The sequence below is a fragment of the Dermochelys coriacea genome, chromosome 1, assembly GCF_009764565.3.
Source record: "Dermochelys coriacea isolate rDerCor1 chromosome 1, rDerCor1.pri.v4, whole genome shotgun sequence".
NCBI lineage: Eukaryota > Metazoa > Chordata > Testudines > Dermochelyidae > Dermochelys > Dermochelys coriacea.
Genome location: NC_050068.2, coordinates 27,054,963 through 27,073,126, shown reverse-complemented (window position 1 = coordinate 27,073,126; position 18,164 = coordinate 27,054,963). Strand labels below are relative to the sequence as shown.

At 40.3% G+C, this 18,164-nt stretch overlaps 1 protein-coding gene across 5 annotated transcripts in view; it reads right to left on the bottom strand.

The window, feature by feature from the left end:
- The window catches only part of PIWIL4 (piwi like RNA-mediated gene silencing 4), a 100,301-nt gene that overhangs the window by 15,432 nt on the left and 66,705 nt on the right, over window positions 1-18,164 (bottom strand). For 4 of the 5 annotated variants that reach the window (XM_043504170.1, XM_038401346.2, XM_038401365.2 and 1 more), the window contains 5 exons: window positions 17,919-18,103; window positions 15,644-15,716; window positions 14,433-14,633; window positions 7,458-7,561; window positions 3,259-3,329 (listed from right to left, as the gene is read on the bottom strand). In XM_043504170.1, coding sequence (XP_043360105.1) covers window positions 3,259-3,329; window positions 7,458-7,561; window positions 14,433-14,633; window positions 15,644-15,716; window positions 17,919-18,103 — 634 coding nt within the window. The remainder of the gene's footprint in view (window positions 1-3,258; window positions 3,330-7,457; window positions 7,562-14,432; window positions 14,634-15,643; window positions 15,717-17,918; window positions 18,104-18,164) is intronic. The other variant, XM_043504171.1, reaches the window with a different exon arrangement.

Below are 18,164 nucleotides of genomic sequence, written 5' to 3'. Positions count from 1 at the left end.
TGCTGGTGATGGCTTATCTTAAGTGATCACTCTCCTTTACAGTGTGTATGATAAACCCATTGTTTCATGTTCTCTCTCTCTCTCTCTGTGTGTGTGTATAAATCTCTCCTCTGCTTTTTCCACCAAATGCATCCGATGAAGTGAGCTGTAGCTCACGAAAGCTTATGCTCTAATAAATTTGTTTGTCTCTAAGGTGCCACGGGTACTCCTTTTCTTTTTGATTAATCGCAGTTAACTATGCAATTAACACAAAAATGAATTGCAATTAATCACAGTTTTAATCGCACTGTTAAACAGAATACCAATTGAAATTTATTCAATATTTGGATGTTTTTCTACATTTTCAAATATATTGATTTCAATTACTACACAGAATACAAAGTGTACAGTGCTTATTTTATATTTTTTATTAAAAACATTTGCACTGTAAAAAAGAAACAAAAGCATAGGTGCAGACTCCATGGGTGCTCCGGGGGGGAAAAAATGTGGGTGCTAAGCAAGTACAGTAGTACAATCTCTTTATCGTGAAAGTGCAATTTACAAATGTAGATTTTTTTTGTTAATTAACTGCACTCAAAAACTAAACAATGTAAAACTTTAGAGCCTACAAGTCTACTCAGTCCTACTTATTCAGCTGATCGCTAAGACAAGTTTGTTTACATTTATGGGAGACAATGCTGTCTCCCCCGCTTCTTATTTACAATGTCACTTGAAAGTGAGAACAGGTGATCGCATGGCACTTTTGTAGCTGGCACTGCAAGGTATTTACATGCCAGATATGCTAAACATTCGTATGCCCCTTCGTGCTTCAACCACCATTCCAGAGGACATGCTTCCATGCTGATGACGCTTGTTAAAAAAAAGTGTTAATTAAATTTGTGACTGAACTCCTTGGGTGAGAATTGTACAGGGTGACCAGATGTCCTGATTTTATAGGGACTGCCCCGATATTTGGGGTATTTTCATATATAGGCACCTATTACCCTCCCACACCCGTCCTGATTTTTCACACTTACTATCTGGTCACCCTAGAATTGTATGTCTCCTGCTCTGTGGTTTTACCCAGATTCTGCCATATATTTCATGTTATAGCAGTCTCAGATGATGACCCAGCACATGTTGTTCATTTTAAGAACACTTTCACTGCTTTGACAAAATGCAAAGAAGGTATCAATGTGAGATTTCTAAAGATAGCTACAGCACTTGACCCAAGGTTTAAGAATCTGAAGTGCCATCCAAAATCTGAGAGGGATGAAGTATGGAACATGCTTTAAGAAGTCTTAAAAGAGCAGCATTCCCATGTGGAAACTACAGAACAAGAACCACCAAAAAAGAAAATCAATCAACTTTCTGATGGTGGTATCTGACTCAGATGATGAAAATGAACATGCATCGGTACGCCCTGCTTTGGATCGTTATCAAGCAGAACCAGTCATCAGTATGGACGCATGTCCTCTGGAAATGTGGTTGAAACATGAAGGGACATAGGAATCTTTGGCGCATCTAGCATGTAAATATCTTGCAACGTCGGCTACAACAGTGCAATGCGAATGCCTGTTCTAATTTTCAGGTGACACTGTAAACAAGAAGCAGGCAGCATTATCTCCTACAAATGTAAACAAACTTGTTTATCTGAGTGATTGGCTGAACAAGAACTAGGACTGAGTGGACATGTAGGCTCTAAAGTTTCACATGGCATACAAAAATAAAATTTTTGTACACAATTCTACATTTGTAAGTTCAATTTTCATAATAAATAGATTGCTCTACAGTACTTGTATTAGGTGAATTAAAAAAACTTTTTTACAGTGCAAATATTTGTAATAAAAATATAAAGTGAAGACTGTACACTTTGTATTCTGTGCTGTAACTGAAATCAATATATTTGAAAATATAGAAAACATCAAAAAATATTTATATATATGGTATTCTATTATTTAACAGCGCAATTAAACAAGATTATTTTTTTAAATCACTTAATAGCCCTATTCATAATATACTTGAAATACGCAAATTATGGGCCAAAGCCTACCACAATAAATGGAAACATTCCCATTGATGTTAATGTTCTTTGGATCAGGATATAAGTGGCCTCTTCCCCACCAGGCTCACTACTCCTAGGAGTGATGGCTGGACTCTGGCAGCCTTAGCACTGGTGACAGGCAGGCTCATCATCTGCCCCTCCTAAAGAGATAGCAACATTGGAATCATCTCTTCGAAGACTTATACTAAATCTACACTGCAGGCTTCTTTTGACTGTGTGTAGTGTACATAGCTCACCTCCCAGCACAGATATAAACAGCAGTGTTGATGGTGAGACATGGCTTAGGCAAGTAAATATACATCTGAAGGGGCAGGATGGGGGTGCACTATGTAACCAAGTACATACCCTACATGGCTCTGCTCGCCCAAGCCATGCCTCCCTGTCTATACTGCTATTTTTAGCCATTTACTGTCCCAGTGCCTGAGCTTTTCCCTGCTGCAGGAAAAGACTCCTGTGGGGGAAGCTACTGAAGCCTTTCAAAACTGCCAGAGCATTTTACTGAGTTGACACATACTGCAGCGTGAAGCTACACATACCCTCCATGCTGCTGAAAGTAGTGTGTAGTATAGACGTAAGCCTTAGGAAGACCACACTTGGTTCTTGGAAGGTTTTCTTCACAATCACAAGGGCTAGAAATGGGATTGGGGTGGTTTTGGGTTTTTTTTTTGGGTAGAGCTTGGATTCTACAGATGTTGAAGTAGAAAAAAAAAAAAGAGTCCTACTCACGCTGGATGAGTGAAATTTTCAAGGTCTCTTACTATACATTACCATGTAATTTTGATTATATATTTAGATAGCATACCTTGTGAGCCTTACTCTTTACAAATACATAGTAAGTAAAGGTTCCTGCCCCAAGGAGCTTACAAAGTGAGGACATGGGAGTAGTACTCCGTATAGTGAATAAGGACTATTCCTGTGATTAAGGATTTACAAGTTAAAGCCCTAACTTATTATCAAAAGAACCAATGAAAGAATATAATAATTTACAAAATACAGAGTAACTGGTGTAATGATGTTGTGCATTGGTTTTAAAACTAGTCTAGGTAGCTAATTTCTGTAATCATAAGAGTTTCTATAATACTACAGGTTCTGATGCATTGTGAAATTCATTTACACAAGAGATTAGAATGTAATGCAAACAATACATTGAGACATAGCCAATAATCAACCTATAACTGTATTGTTCTAATGTTAAAAGGTACCTGACATTATACCTTTCATGCAGACTTTTAAACAATCTGCGATATCAGCCCCTGTATTCCGAAGGATGCAGCGAGAGAACCACCTAAAAATAAGTAGTGAGTTACTAGGCAACCATTAAAATTGTGTTCTTCTGAGTTCTGCATTACTTTAACTCCAAGTTTCCTTTACTATTGGCTACGCTTCTCATAAATCATACAGCCATCACCTGAAACTACCAATAAAGGGAGGACTCTTCAAAGTAGGATAGCTTGAGGTGGATATGAAATCCAGATCCTGAGCAATGCAGTAGAACAGGTCAGACCTGCCTTATTCCCGTGGATTTATGGAGTTACATTTTTCAAACTCGATGTCTAGTTAGCTCACAATAACTCCATTGGTAGATTAAGGTGTTCAAAAGCTCTGAAAATTAGCTACTTAGTGTCTAAAGTTGGCCACCCAAAACACTGAGGAATCTGAAGTTAGAGGCCACTTTTGAAAACTTGAGATTCAACCTCTTGTCCTTCTTTCCTTCTCTGTAAAATGCTTACATCTCTCACTGAGGTGTTGTAAGATGACTACACTATATTTGTGAGGCACTTCCAGATTCTCAGATGGAAGGTTCTATGTAAATGCTAATTATTTATTATTATTATTATTTATTATTATTATATGCAGAAGGTGGGGTACACCAAAGAACTGGACTGAACATATATGGAGGGAACATTAACATCCATTCAGCACTGAGAAGTTGACCAACCACATCATGGCAGCTTATAATGCAGCCCATCAGGGCTGCCAACAAGTCTTTCCAGGTTCAGAATTGTGAAGACACTATCATGCATTAATAAAATAGCTGACTTTGGTTACAATGTTTGTTTAATTCTAGAGTTCTTCATAAATAAAGCTGTGTGGTTTCAATGGTTTAAAAATATACCCTTACTGGATTACTGTAAAAAAATAGCTTTACTTTGAAAAAATTAAATTTGTGTTGGTTGCTGAATATACCCCCAAACACGTAAACCATCACAATATTTAACTTCATACAGACCTCTGAATGCAAAGAAATTTCTTTCTAACATTGAATTTATATCACAACAACAAAATTAAATTGTCACCATTCTATCTTAAGAAGAGTCTACAGACCGAATATTGTATTAACAAACACTTGCCCTGACACTGTATGAATTAAGGATTTGCAATCAATCCACTATCATTATACCAGGTCCAAACTCCAAAAAGTTCTATATAAATAATAATATAAACATTATTTTATATTTATATAGCACCTTTTATCCTAAAGCACCCCATAAACTACTATACAAGTCATATACAGGAGCCACTTAATCTATCTTTGGGGCAAAAAAAGGCAGCTATTTAATACTAAGAGAAAGCGAAAAGAATACTATATCCAATTTAGTAGGCAGGATGTAATTACCTAATTTAGCAAAGATACAAGAGTTAACACCCATATTCTTGCAAAAAATTCCCTTGTCTTTCAATAATACATGCAGCTGAATTTTACATCCTATCCAAAAACCAGCACATCCATAGGCAGCGAATCTATGGGTGCTCCAGCCCTAGAGCACTCAGGGAAAAAATAATTAGTGGGTGCTTAGCACCCACCGGCAGCCAGCATCCCTCTCCCTCCTACCTGCATCAATCAGCTGTTCCGCAGTGTGCAAGAGGTGCTGGGGGAGAGAATGGGAGGAGCAGAGCTGGGACGCGCTCGGGGCAGGGGGTGGAACTGGGTGGGAAGAGGAGGGATGGGGGGGTGGAACGGGGGAGGGAAGAGGTGGGGCCTTGGGGGAAAGGGTGGAGTGGGGGCCAGCAAGCAAAACTGGAGCAAAGCAGTGGCAGGAAGAGGTGGGGCCTGGGACTGAGCAGGGGTTGAGCACCCCCAGAGAAAGGAGAAAGCCAGCGCCAGTGAGCACATCCAATGTGGGAGTAGAACCCAAGAGTCCCAACTCCCAGTCCCCTTGCTCACAACATTAAACACTGCCTTCCTTAATATTTATCAAAACATTAAAGACCCACATGGTACTCTTGATCCACATATACAACTACTATCAGTATCAACTGGAAGTGATGCCTACGGGTGTGATATTGTCTTTAACGTGGAAGACACCTCAAATGGCTCATAACAGATGATCTTACAGAGTATCATATATTCTGCAATACTTAGGAACTGTTTGAGTGATGGATGAAATAAGGGCATAAACTTGCTGCTGTTGAAGTTGATGGTAAAACACCTATGGCTGATGGGCACAGGCTCACGTCTAAATGGCCATTTTTAAGACTTCTACAGTCTTTATGGATTTAAGAGTCATTTTAAGTTATTTCACATTTGTTTTAAACTCTCGTTTTCTTTGGCGTACTTAAGGGATTACAAAGAAAAACACAAAATTATTGACTTTTAAAATAAATTATATTTAAACCATACTGATTTGAAATGATGGTGGTGATTTACTAAGTCGGACTCAGTATGAAGGCGGATATTAAGTATGTATATATGTACAGAAGTGAATGAATGATAATGACACCATTCTGCTAGTGGATGAATTTCTAGCATACACAAAATGGGAACAGCTTTGTAGCTTTGTAAATTATGCATCTCACTTTGACAATTATCTGGTTATCTTTTGCAATATAGTAGGTGAAAAGTTAGAATTATTTTGTATAGAATAAAATGCTTTCCAACAGTTAAATAAAACATCCTCCTTCCACCCTGTGTTTGTAAATTGGAATTCTACTTATCTACATAAGAAAAATCTACTTCTAAATAGAGTGGAACACCTGAGATGGTGTGAGTGGTGATGCAGTAATACAACAATTCAAAGATTCCTGTACTCCTCATTGTATCCTGACTACCATAGGCCTGATTTCCCCTCCCATAACTCCAATTTTACCACTATTTGACTCCACTCACTTTAGTAGAGCTACACCAGTGTACTGTGTAGAAAATCAAGACAATAAATGACTATGTTTCACTGAATGAGCACCTGCTGGTTTTTTTTTTTTTTGGTCAGTATGCAGGCCACTGTAGACCTTTTCCAATGTACTTCCAATACCACTGCTCCTATCAATCATCACTGTTGAAGAGCACATTGTCCATTAGGTACTGGTATCCCCTCTCCGCTCTGGAGATAGAGCACACCAACTAAAGTAAAGAAGCCGAAGTCTTACACTTCGATTCAGATTTTTTAAGGCCAGAAGAGACCACTGTGATCTCGTCTGATCTCCTGCATAACACAGACCACAGAACGACTTAATTTCTGCTTCATGTCCAATAGCTGTGATTGAACTAAAGCACAGCTTTTAGAAAAGCATCCAATGTTTATTTTAAAATCTCCAGTGATGGAGAATCTACAACAACGCTTGGTAAGTTGTTTCAGTGGCTAATTCTGAATTTGTCTAGCTTCAACTTCCAGCTATTAAACTGTTTTATACCTTTGTCTGCTAATTTGAAGAGCCTTCACCAATCAAAATTTCTGTTCCCCACAAAGTACTTACAGATTACGGTCAAGTCACCCCTTAACTCCCTCTCTTTGAGAAGCTAAACAGATGGCTTCTGAAGTATCTCACTATGAGGCATGTCTTGCAATCCATTAATCATCTCTGTAACTCTTCTTTAAACCCTCTCCAATTTTTCAACATCCTTCTTGAACTGTGGATACCAGAACTGGAAACGGTATTCTAGTAGCAGTCACACCAGTGACAAATACAGAGGTAATATAGCCTCTCTGCTAGTCAATATTCTCATTTATACATTCAAGGATTGCATTAATCATTTTGGCCACAGCATCACACTGGGAGAGCTCACATTCAGCTGATTATACACCATAATCCCCAAATCTTTTTCAGTCACTGCTTCCCAAGATATAGACTCACATCTTGTAAGTATGGTCTATGTTCCTTGTTACTAGATATACGACCTTACATTTGGCTTTACTGTATTGACCGTACTATATTAAAAGCCATACATTGATTGTGCCCTGCTTACCAAGCAATCCAGATCACTATGTATCAGAGACTGACCTCCTCGTTTTCTACCATTCCTCTCATCTGTCACCTGAAAACTTTAATCAATAATAATTTTATGTTTTCTTCCAGTCAGTGATAGTACCTTCTGTCCAAACAACTCAAAATAGAAAGTAAGCCCCCAGACACCTTTCTGAGATAGGTAGGCATAATTATAGGATCCTTAGGAATAGTAACAGTATAAAAGGCTTACCTTGTAATTTTTGAATTAGTGCTAGCCACAAATCCAACTACTGAGCTTCCCTTTTTAAGGGCATCTTTATTGACATCAATACCTATCACCATGAGTGATTTTAGCTGTGAAATAAATTTAAATTGAGAATAATTTGGTGATGCAATGAATTACCAATTATATACAGTACTTCAAATATACTGATTTTCAAAGCTTTACCAAATCACTTTTTGAAAGTTAAAATACATATGGCATAGAGCCACACAACAGAGCAAAGCTAGAGTATTGTCAGATGAAACTATGCTATTTTCAATAAAACCCTCAAATCCTCAAGTTTAATTTTGTTAAATAAAGACATTTTAAACTCTGTTTAGATGAAGCACATTCACACTAATGCTAATGGATCACTTCAGACCGGATTTGCTAATTCTGTAAGGTCCTGACCTTGTACCCACATTCTATATCATTTTATCATGCCATCACAATGATATTCCAATGAGCATCAAAATGACTAGAGTCTTTAAAATGTGATTCTTTCATTCTTTCGCTCACTGGGGAAAAACTGTTAAAGAATTAAAAAAATATTTTATGTATGCTGCTATGCATATTTATTATTGAAGGCCAGGTCACAGTGTGCTTTCCACTTGGGGAAAAAAGTGGTAAGACTTAAGGTGATTCTGAGAAGGAACAGATTGCTAAAGGACACTATCAACTTGGAATAATTGAATCAAATCTTTTAAATTAAATTCAAGTGTCAGAAATAACCACAATTTAGGACATCTGTAGATGAGACTCAGGCTCTCTGTAATAGGTGGGAGCAAATATTTCACACAGTACTACTGGTGAAATTTAACTTTGTTATGAAAATAAGATTGTGTTACTTAACTTTTTTCTACCTATGCAAACTATGAAAGTGAAGAATGTTTCATTCTAAAGAGGGATGGAAATCCCATCCTCATCCCCACAAAATGTTGGTATTCTGATGCCTATCTCACCTAATTAAATGACAAGAGGATTCAAATACAAGGACTGCAAAGGTACTGTAGATACTTGGGTTTAATGTACCTGTTTTTACTGTTATTTATCATTACAGCAAGACCTCATTGCAAGGCTCAGACTCTCATACAACATAAGAAGCAGAGATACAGGGCAAAATTCACATACAGAGCACAACAGACATGGAGTTTTAGTGCGGTTGAAAAAGTATAACTGCACAGGAGTAACTCAGGGCAAAATTTGGTTCATAGTTAACAATTCTATATCTTACTAAATAAGCCATAGATGGGAAGGAGAGTGATAGCAGAGAGGCATAAAGATTGAGCAGAGTTCTCTGGTGTATGATAAAAGAACACTCATAGTAAGGATATTGTCTAGCACTAAGAGTTAAGCCCTGCTCATTCAGTAAGGAATCTTGACACCTTTTATGAAGGGAAATTAGACTAAATGGAAGAATTTCAAAAGGAGCACAGGTGTCTCGTGATGAAAGATCATACTAAATGAAATAAAGTAGTCCATTTCCTCCACTTGCTTCTGGCAACTGAATTTCAGCATTCTGTCAAGCTGTTTTTATAATGACAAAGAAAATCAATGAATGAAGTAAATTTTCTTTTTAAAGTGAGTGCTAAAGATTAAAGATGAAACAGAATTACCTGTTTCCCATTAATCCTTAGATTGATAAAATATATATGAAATAAAGCAGTGTTCTGAATACTTTAAGAAATACAGAAGAACTCACTTTAACCGAACCTCCATGTGGTGTGGAGCCCTGAGCAACTGCAACAAAAAGGTTGAGAAACACTGTTGTAGACAGTCCCTATAATGTTCAGGGTTAAAGAGGAAAGAGTGTAAAAATGATCAATACCTGTACTTGTTTAAAACTCACATTGGTTTTCCTGTTAATAAATGAATATAACATTATTTGCAAGAACTAGAGGTTTGTATATTCTGTTAAGTATATAAGAAGTGTGTGTGTGGGGGGTATGTTTTAATGCTTTTCCGGGAGTGATCAGCTAGCTTTAAAGCAACTCTGCATCTTAAAACAACAGATAGAAAGCTCTTTGTCCATTCTCCTGATTATCCAAATTTTTGATTATCCAATCTGGTCCCAGTCCCAATTAGATCAGATAAACAGGGTTCCACTGGACAAGGCTTTCTTCCGGCAGCTAACGAAAGTTACTAGACCACAAGCCCTAGTTCTCATGGGAGACTTCAATCACGCTGATATCTGCTGGGAGACCAATACAGTGGTGCACAGACAATTCAGGAAGTTTTTGGAAAGTGTAGGGGACAATTTCCTGGTGCAAGTGCTGAAGGAACCAACTGGGGCAGAGCTTTTCTTGACCTGCTGCTCACAAACCGGGAGAAATTAGTATGGGAAGCAAAAGTGGATGGGAACCTGGGAGGCTGTGACCCTGAGATGGTCGAATTCAGGATCCTGACACAAAGAAGAAAGGAGAGCAGCAGAATACGGACCCTGAACTTCAGAAAAGCAGACTTTGACAACCGCAGGGAACTGATGGGCAGGATCCCTTGGGAGAACAACATGAGGGGGAAAGGAGTCCAGGAGAGCTGGCTGTATTTTAAAGAATCCTTATTGAGGGTAAAGGGACAAACCATCCCGAAGCGTAGAAAGAATAGTAAATATGGCAGGCGACCAGCTTGGCTTAACAGTGAAATCCTTGCTGATCTTAAACACAAAAAAGAAGCTTACAAGAAGTGGAAGATTGGACAAATGACCAGGGAGGAGTATAAAAATATTGCTCAGGCATGCAGGAGTGAAATCAGGAAGGCCAAATCACACTTGGAGTTGCAGATAGCAAGAGATGTTATCAGTAACAAGAAGGGTTTCTTCAGGTATGTTAGCAACAAAAAGAAAGTCAAGGAAAGTATGGGCCCCTTACTGAATGAGGGAGGCAACATAGTGAAGAGGATGTGGAAAAAGCTAATGTCCTCAATGCTTTTTTTGCCTCTGTCTTCAGGAACAAGGTCAGCTCCCAGACTACTGCACTGGGCAGCACAGCATGGGGAGGAGGTGACCAGCCCTCTGTGGAGAAACAAGTGGTTCAGGACTATTTAGAAAAGCTGGGCCGGATGCACTGCATTCGAGAGTGCTAAAAGAGTTGACGGATGTGATTGCAGAGCCATTCGCCATTATCTTTGAAAACTCATGGTGATTGGGGGAGGTCCCGGATAACTGGAAAAAGGCTAATGTAGTGCCCATCTTTAAAAAAGGGAAGGAGGAGGATCTGGGGAACTTCAGGCCAGTCAGCCTCACCTCAGTCCCTGGAAAAATCATGGAGCAGGTCCTCAAGGAACCAATTCTGAAGCAGGTTTCAGAGTAGCAGCCGTGTAGTCTGTATTCGCAAAAAGAAAAGGAGTACTTGTGGCATCTTAGAGACTAAAATTTATTTGAGCATAAGCTTTCGTGAGCTACAGCTCACTTCATCGGATGCATTCGGTGGAAAAAACAGTGGGGAGATTTATACACACACACTCGGAGAACATGAAACAATGGATTTTATCATACACACTGTAAGGAGAGTGATCACTTAAAATGAGTCATCACCAGCGGGGGGGGGGGGGGGGGGGGGAGGACTAAAACCTTTCATGGTGACAAGCAAGGTGGGCCATTTCCAGCAGTTAACAAGAATGTCTGAGGAACAGTGAATTCTGAAGCACTTAGAGGAGAGGAAAGTGATCAGGAACAGTCAACATGGATTCACCAAGGGCAAGTCATGCCTGACTAATCTAATTGCCTTCTATGACGAGATAACTGGCTCTGTGGATGAGCAGAAAGCAGTAGACGTGTTATTCCTTGACTTTAGCAAAGCTTTTGACACTGTCTCCCACAGTATTCTTGCCAGCAAGTTAAAGAAGTATGGGCTGGATGAATGGACTGTAAGGTGGATAGAAAGTTGGCTAGATTGTCAGGCTCAACAGGTAGCTATCAATGGCTCCATGTCTAGTTGGCAGCCGGTATCAAGTGGAGTGCCCCAAGCAGGGCCAGTGCAAGGATGTTTCGCGCCCTAGGCGAAACTTCCATCTTGCTCCTGCCCCCACCGCCCCCCTCCACCCTGAGGTGCCTCCCTCCTCCACTGCTGCCCCCCCCAGCCCAGGGAGTCCTCCTCTGCAGCAGCTCCCCACCGCCCCCTCCCTCCCCTCGGCCCAGGGAGCTGCGTGCAGTAGCTCCCCACCCCAGCTCACCTCTGCTCTGCCTCCTCCCCGAGCACGCTGCCACTTCTCCCACCTCCCAGGCTTGCGGCGCCAATCAGCTGTTTGGCGCCGCAAGCCTGGGAGGTAGAGAAGCAGAGCGGGGCGGTGCTCAGGGGAGGAGGTGGAGCAGAGGTGAGCTGGAGCAGGGAACGGTTCCCCTGTACACTGCCCCGCCCCCCCGTTACTTGTTGCAGGCGGCCCTCCCCATGCCCCCCCGCCCCAGCTCACCTCCGCTCCACTGCCACCCCCAACCACTTGGCGCCCTATGCAACTGTCTAGTTCGCCTAGTGATTGCACCGGCCCTGGCCCCAAGGGTCGGTCCTGGAGCCAGCTTTGTGCAATATCTTCATTAATGATCTGGAGAATGGTGTGGATTGCACCCTCAGCAAGTTTGCAGATGACAGTAAACTGGGAGGAGACGTAGATATACTGGAGGGTAGGGATAGGATACAGAGAGACAGACAAATTAGAGGATTGGGCCAAAAGAAATCTGATGAGGTTCAACAAGGACAAGTGCAGAGTCCTGCACTTAGGACAGAAGAATCCCATGCACTTCTACAGACTATGGACCGAATGGCTAGGCAGCAGTTCTGCAGAAAAGGACTTAGAGGTTACAGTGGACGAGAAGCTGGATATGAGTCGACAGTGTGCCCTTGTTACCAAGGAGGCCAATGGCATTTTGGGATGTGTAAGTAGGGGCATTGCCAGCAGATTGAGAGACGTGATCGTTCCCCTCTATTTGACATTGGTGAGGCCTCATCTGGAGTATTGTGTCCAGTTTTGGGCCCCACACTACAAGAAGGATGTGAAAAAACTGGAAAACCTCCAGCAGAGGGCAACAAAAATGATTAGGGGACTGGAACACATAACTTATGGAGGAGAGGATGAGGGAACCGGAATTGTTTAGTCTGCAGAAGAGAAGAATGAGAGGGGATTTGATAGCTGCTTTCAACTACCTGAAAGTGGGTTCCAAAGAGGATGCATCTAGACTGTTCTCAGTGGTAGCAGATGACAGAAAGAGGAGTAATGATCTCACGTTGCAGTGGGGGAGGTTTAGGTTGGATATTAGGAAAAGCTTTTTCACTAGGAGAGTGGTGAAGCACTGGAATGCGTTACCTAGGGAGGTAGTGGAATTTCCTTCCTTTGAAGTTTTTAAGGTCAGGCTTGACAAAGCCCTGGCTGGGATGATTTAGTTGGGGACTGGTCCTGCTTTGAGCAGGAGGTTTGACTAGATGACCTCCTGAGGTCCCTTCCAACCCTGATATTCTATGATTCTGTGATTTTTAAAATGTGCAGGAGCCATCCCAAAATGATCAATTTAAAAATCAGGGGGAGATGACAGAGCTTGATATGGAATTAATTGCTTATTGAATCTCCTACTGATGAATGAAAACGTTATTCGGTAGTATGATCATTTATTTTACTTTTTACCAAGTTTCTGTGAAATCACTATTCAGGTTCCAGACAACGCTATGAAGAAAAAAATCTCATTTTTGACCTTAAGTCTGAAATAGAAATAATAATAGAACAGGGTTGGAAGGGACCTCAGGAGGTCACCTAGTCCAACCCCCTGCTCACAGCAGGACCAATCCCCAATTTTTGCCCCAGATCCTTAAATGGCCCCCTCAAGGATTGAACTCACAACCCTGGGTTGCCATAAGGTATTCAAGGACATGCAAATCCCATAAGTAACAATCAAATAACTGGCATTTTAACACTAGAATTTGTGATTTCCAGACAGGACTTGCTTGATATAAACTTTGGCCCCAATCCTGTTCTTTTTTCAGTCAGTTGAAATTTGGCTGCTGATTTCAATGGAAGCAAGTTTGAACCTCAAGAGCAATTGTACAACCCTTACATCAGGGAGCTATTACTCACACAAGTAGACCCACGGAGGTCAAAATATTATTAAGCCTCATTGCACTCCTGTGAGATACATAAATATTATTATACCAGTGTTAAATATGGCTAATATGAGACATCTGGCTTAAAACTGTTTGTACAGTGCCTTGCACAATGGGACCCAAATCCTATTTCGGGTCGTCAGGTATTATTTGTAATATCACTGCTATATCTAATGATCCCATGTTCTAACCAATAGACCATACATCTTCCCAGAACATGTCTTTTTTTGTTGGAAAGACTTACATTTTTTTAATTCTATTCTTTTAAATCTCATCACCACTGAAAAAATACTGTCAAACTAAATGGCCTATTGATATGATCACATGAAAATAAAGCTTAAAGAATTTTAGAGGTTTTTTCCCTATGGTTGGGCCATTAGGGTCACAAATGCATGATTTCCTGCCCCGAAATGTGGATCAAAGAAATGCTAAAGTTAGACATTTGTTCGTATACCTTCATAAAACATGGATATGTTTCACAATACTATACCTTGTAACAATCTTCATTGTAAACAAGAAGTGCTCAGGTTTCTGAGTATGCACAGTGAGATACTATAATGTGAAAATGATTTTGATGGGTTTTAAATACACCAACATTTTGTGAAGTCATCAGATCAAGAGTAAGGATCCTGCATCATTAATACAGGGCCCAATCTGGGGCAATCCTTCCTCTCGCTGAGGAGTGGTTTCTCGTGTGAATTATTGTTGCTTAAGTATTCTGAGATCCTCAGATGAAAAATATCAACAAAGCACAATTTATACCACGCTAAATCAATTTCAGCTAGAGCTAAGCATTTTTGACGTACCAAAGACTAATTAACATAAATGGTTGAACACGTTTTGCTGTGATAAAAACAAACATTTTAAACAAATTACTTACAGGGATCTCTACTGCCCATAGCTCCCCTCCGAGTTTACAGATAATCTGCATTGCGATTTTCGTGGCAACACTCATCATCATGCCCGGCTTGTTCAGAGTGCGTGCTAGTACACATTGGCTTGGTACAGGTCGGTCAAGGCTCAGGAACTTTTTAATAGAATCATAACAGTCTTTCTGATTGGAAGACAGTACACACATTACCTAAGTAGAAGAAGGGAAGAACAGTGGTCAGTGTTCTACTTCTGCAGATCTCTCCTTACACTTTGATACATTTCACCCTCTTAACAGACATATAAATTCTTCAGATTTGTGGGAGAAATTGTAAAGCCGGACTAGCTTGTTTTTCCTGCAAATCTCTTGCTCCTGTGAGTTCACGATTGGAAAACTGACATCCACAGAAAAAGGCTTGTATACATTTTTTAAATGGACCACATTACACTTACTGGTTGATTAACTATAGGCCAAATCCAGCTATAACCAGTGTAAACTGAGGGAGCAGAGATATTGGCAGATGTGTTCCCTTCTCTAGGAATTCTGCCAAATGGGGGAGGGTGCCTGTGAGAGTACTGGTTGCAGAATTCTGGTCACTGAGGTTGCTGTAGCACAGAGAAAGTTGCAGACTTAACTGGAATCAGCCTGTTACTGGTGGGGATTGGTGGCAATTGGTGGGCTAATAAAGTAATTGGCTTAGTAATGGGAAGATATATAATCAGGAGGAACAGGAATTGGGGGGGGGCATTTTAAAGGGTGAACTGGGTGAAGGAGAAAGCTGTTTGGAAGGCTCTCTCTGCTGTATACCTGTGCTACATCCTGCCCTGTTAGGAAACAGAGGATTAAAAGTATATGAGGTGGAAAAAGTAACTGTGTGTGTGACTGAAAGACAACAAAAACAAGCTAGAAGTGCTGCTCACTTGGTAGCTGAAAAAGCATCCTATGACAGTGCTGTTCTGGAAAGAAGCAGTGCATGTCCTGAGTTAGACATGCCTCCTGATTGGAAAGTCATCCTTTGGGGTTATGGTGTATTATCTGCTGCTGTAGCCAGGCTGCTGATAGTGTTCTCAGAGATATTCTGCTCTGCTGATTCCACAGGGAGAAGAGACTCTCTATGCTTTCTCTCCTCTCTCCCCACCTTCCTTGCATATCAGAAGACTGGACTTAGCCTATCAAAAGCATCACAAAGTAATGCTTAAGGAACATAAACCTATACATACCAGCTGTACTTCAGGATTTACATGCTGTTGCACTGCTCGCAGGAATGACATTGGGCTTTCTTGTACTTGTACTCTGAGCAAAAACAAAGACATTTAAACATGCATTAACTTTGCAAATGTCAGTTCACTGCACATCTTTAGAAGCATTTTGAACAGATTTTCCACAAAGATTAAAAGGTATTCATATTTGACTAGTTAGGAATTAATCAGTAACCAATGACAAAGGATGTGTCTACTAAAACTAATACTCAAAATTCCATCCATTGCCTAAAAGAGGCCGCATCTGTGTTAAGACTAGAGTTGGGCAAATAATTGATTTTGGGGGGAGGGGGCGCTGATGGTTCATTATCCTACTCCACAGAATCTGACATGGAGGTGAAAAAAGTCAAAAGAGGCAATACATATTTGTGGGAGATAGGAGAACACAGGTCCTAGGACTAGCATCACAGTCAGCTCACTGAGAACATATGAAAGTAGCATGGTTGCAGAAGTCTATGTTGCAATCAAGGTTAAGGAAAAATGTGAATTAGTTATTTCCTTTTAAAAACAGGGTGTCTCACAGCTGCTTGAAGTGAACTTAACACCCTATAGAATCAGTCCTCATATCACAGGATCAGCTTCCTGAAGGAATAACCCTGACAATGCCATATGAAGTCTAACCGCCCTTCAGTTTCACTCTCAAGAGATGCTCAGTTTTTGCATAAGTAATTTCCGCTATCTATAGGAGTTAAATATATGTATATCAAAAGAATAAGATAAGTGAATATAAAATCATTGAGGAAACAGATCTGAACACATTACACATCACTATCCAAAGAAAAGACTTTGGAATCTGTCCATAGCTGGCCAGCTAAGAATTTTCCCAGTGGCATGGATCTCATAACTAGAAACAAACTGATACGGCTGGCTTTTATGCTACCTTCCTGGCCTAGGAGGCCACACCAAGGAGTGGGAGAGGGCTGGTTTAGGGGTATGGCCAGAACAGGCCATGGGTGTACTCAAGCCATTCTCAACTGTTGAATGGTCCCTTGGAAACTCCTGCCAGCTGGCTTAGGTTAAAATAACCCCTACACTGCTCTAACCTAAGGTGGGTAACAGCTGCACAAGGCAGAAGATCAGGGAGCATGGCCCCAACAGACCCGTACTCTCGAGCCAAGTAGATCTTGACATAGCAGAGAATCTGGCCCAAAGTTACTACAGAATATAAAGTATTAATATTTAATTTATCAGGGTGATTTTTGAATTCTCATTAAACTGTTACTTTTCCTTCACAATGCAGATTTAGTAAACTAAGCAATAACCTGGTATACAGTGTAAGATATGTCTGTTGAAAGCTGCTTACATTAAAATGCAGCTTTTTGTAAAACTCAGATTACTCTCTGCCTCTGTTTGCATTAGATACCTTAAAATATGTAGGAAAGGCTCCTATGGCCTCAGTCAAGTCTTGCAGTTTATTGTCCTTGAATACTTATATTCTGCTTCCCTAAATTACTTCTGTAGTTTCAAATGGATATATGGTATTCCTCTACCCTCAGCCTCCATTACATAATGTTGCTGCAAGTTGTTAAATAGCTGGTATACTTTATGTCCCACAAGTGACTGTTTCTAGTAGTGGCTGAGATATTCCACCCTCTTTTTTGTTAATCTATATTCCATTGTGCCTACTTGCATACATAATTATTTATACATATTTATTTATTATAATAATTCAACATTTATATTGGGGGTAGTGCCAAGAGACCAATCAGATTGGCACTAGACAGTGTGCAAACATACAGAAAATGAAAATACCTGCCCCAAAGAGCTAAAAATCTAAAAATCAAAACACAGCAAGTAGATGAGACACAAGCAAGCTTGGATCGGAAAGAGAGCAACAAATGTAACAGGATGTGTCTCATTCTTAGCCAATCAGGGGCAGTAACCACAACTCACTATATGCCTAGCCATGATATAGTTCCAGTTTAGAGAAAGCATTATGGAAGAGGTGAGTTTAAGGAAGGATTTGGAGGACAAGGTGGTGGCTTTACAGATTTTGACTGGGAACTTTTATGTGCATGGGGGACAACATAAAAGAGAGCAGTGGTTCTTGAGAGAGACGTGGGTAAGCAGGTAATTGAGGCTGCCGTAATTCATTTGTTAATTTTGTGAAGGACCTTGGAATATTGCCAGTTGAAAGAGCTACATAAATGCAAGCTGTTATTATTGGTAGTAATAATGCACAGGACTGATGGATGAAAGAAAAGAAAATCTAGGTTAGTCCTCTGAGAAATCTCACATTTTGGGATATTCAATGTAAAATCCCATGGGACCTCCCACTCTTTTCAGACAATTCAGAAGGTTCTCAGCTAGTTCTCCATTTCTGTTACTGCACAACATTAACCAGTTGTCCAGAGGCTGAACTCCAATTATCTTCATATTACGCATATCCTTTGACCAGTCACCAGCACTCATTGGCAGACACTGCCAAAGGAAAAAAAAACACAATAAATTAACAATTAAAGAAGACAATTCTTCATAGACA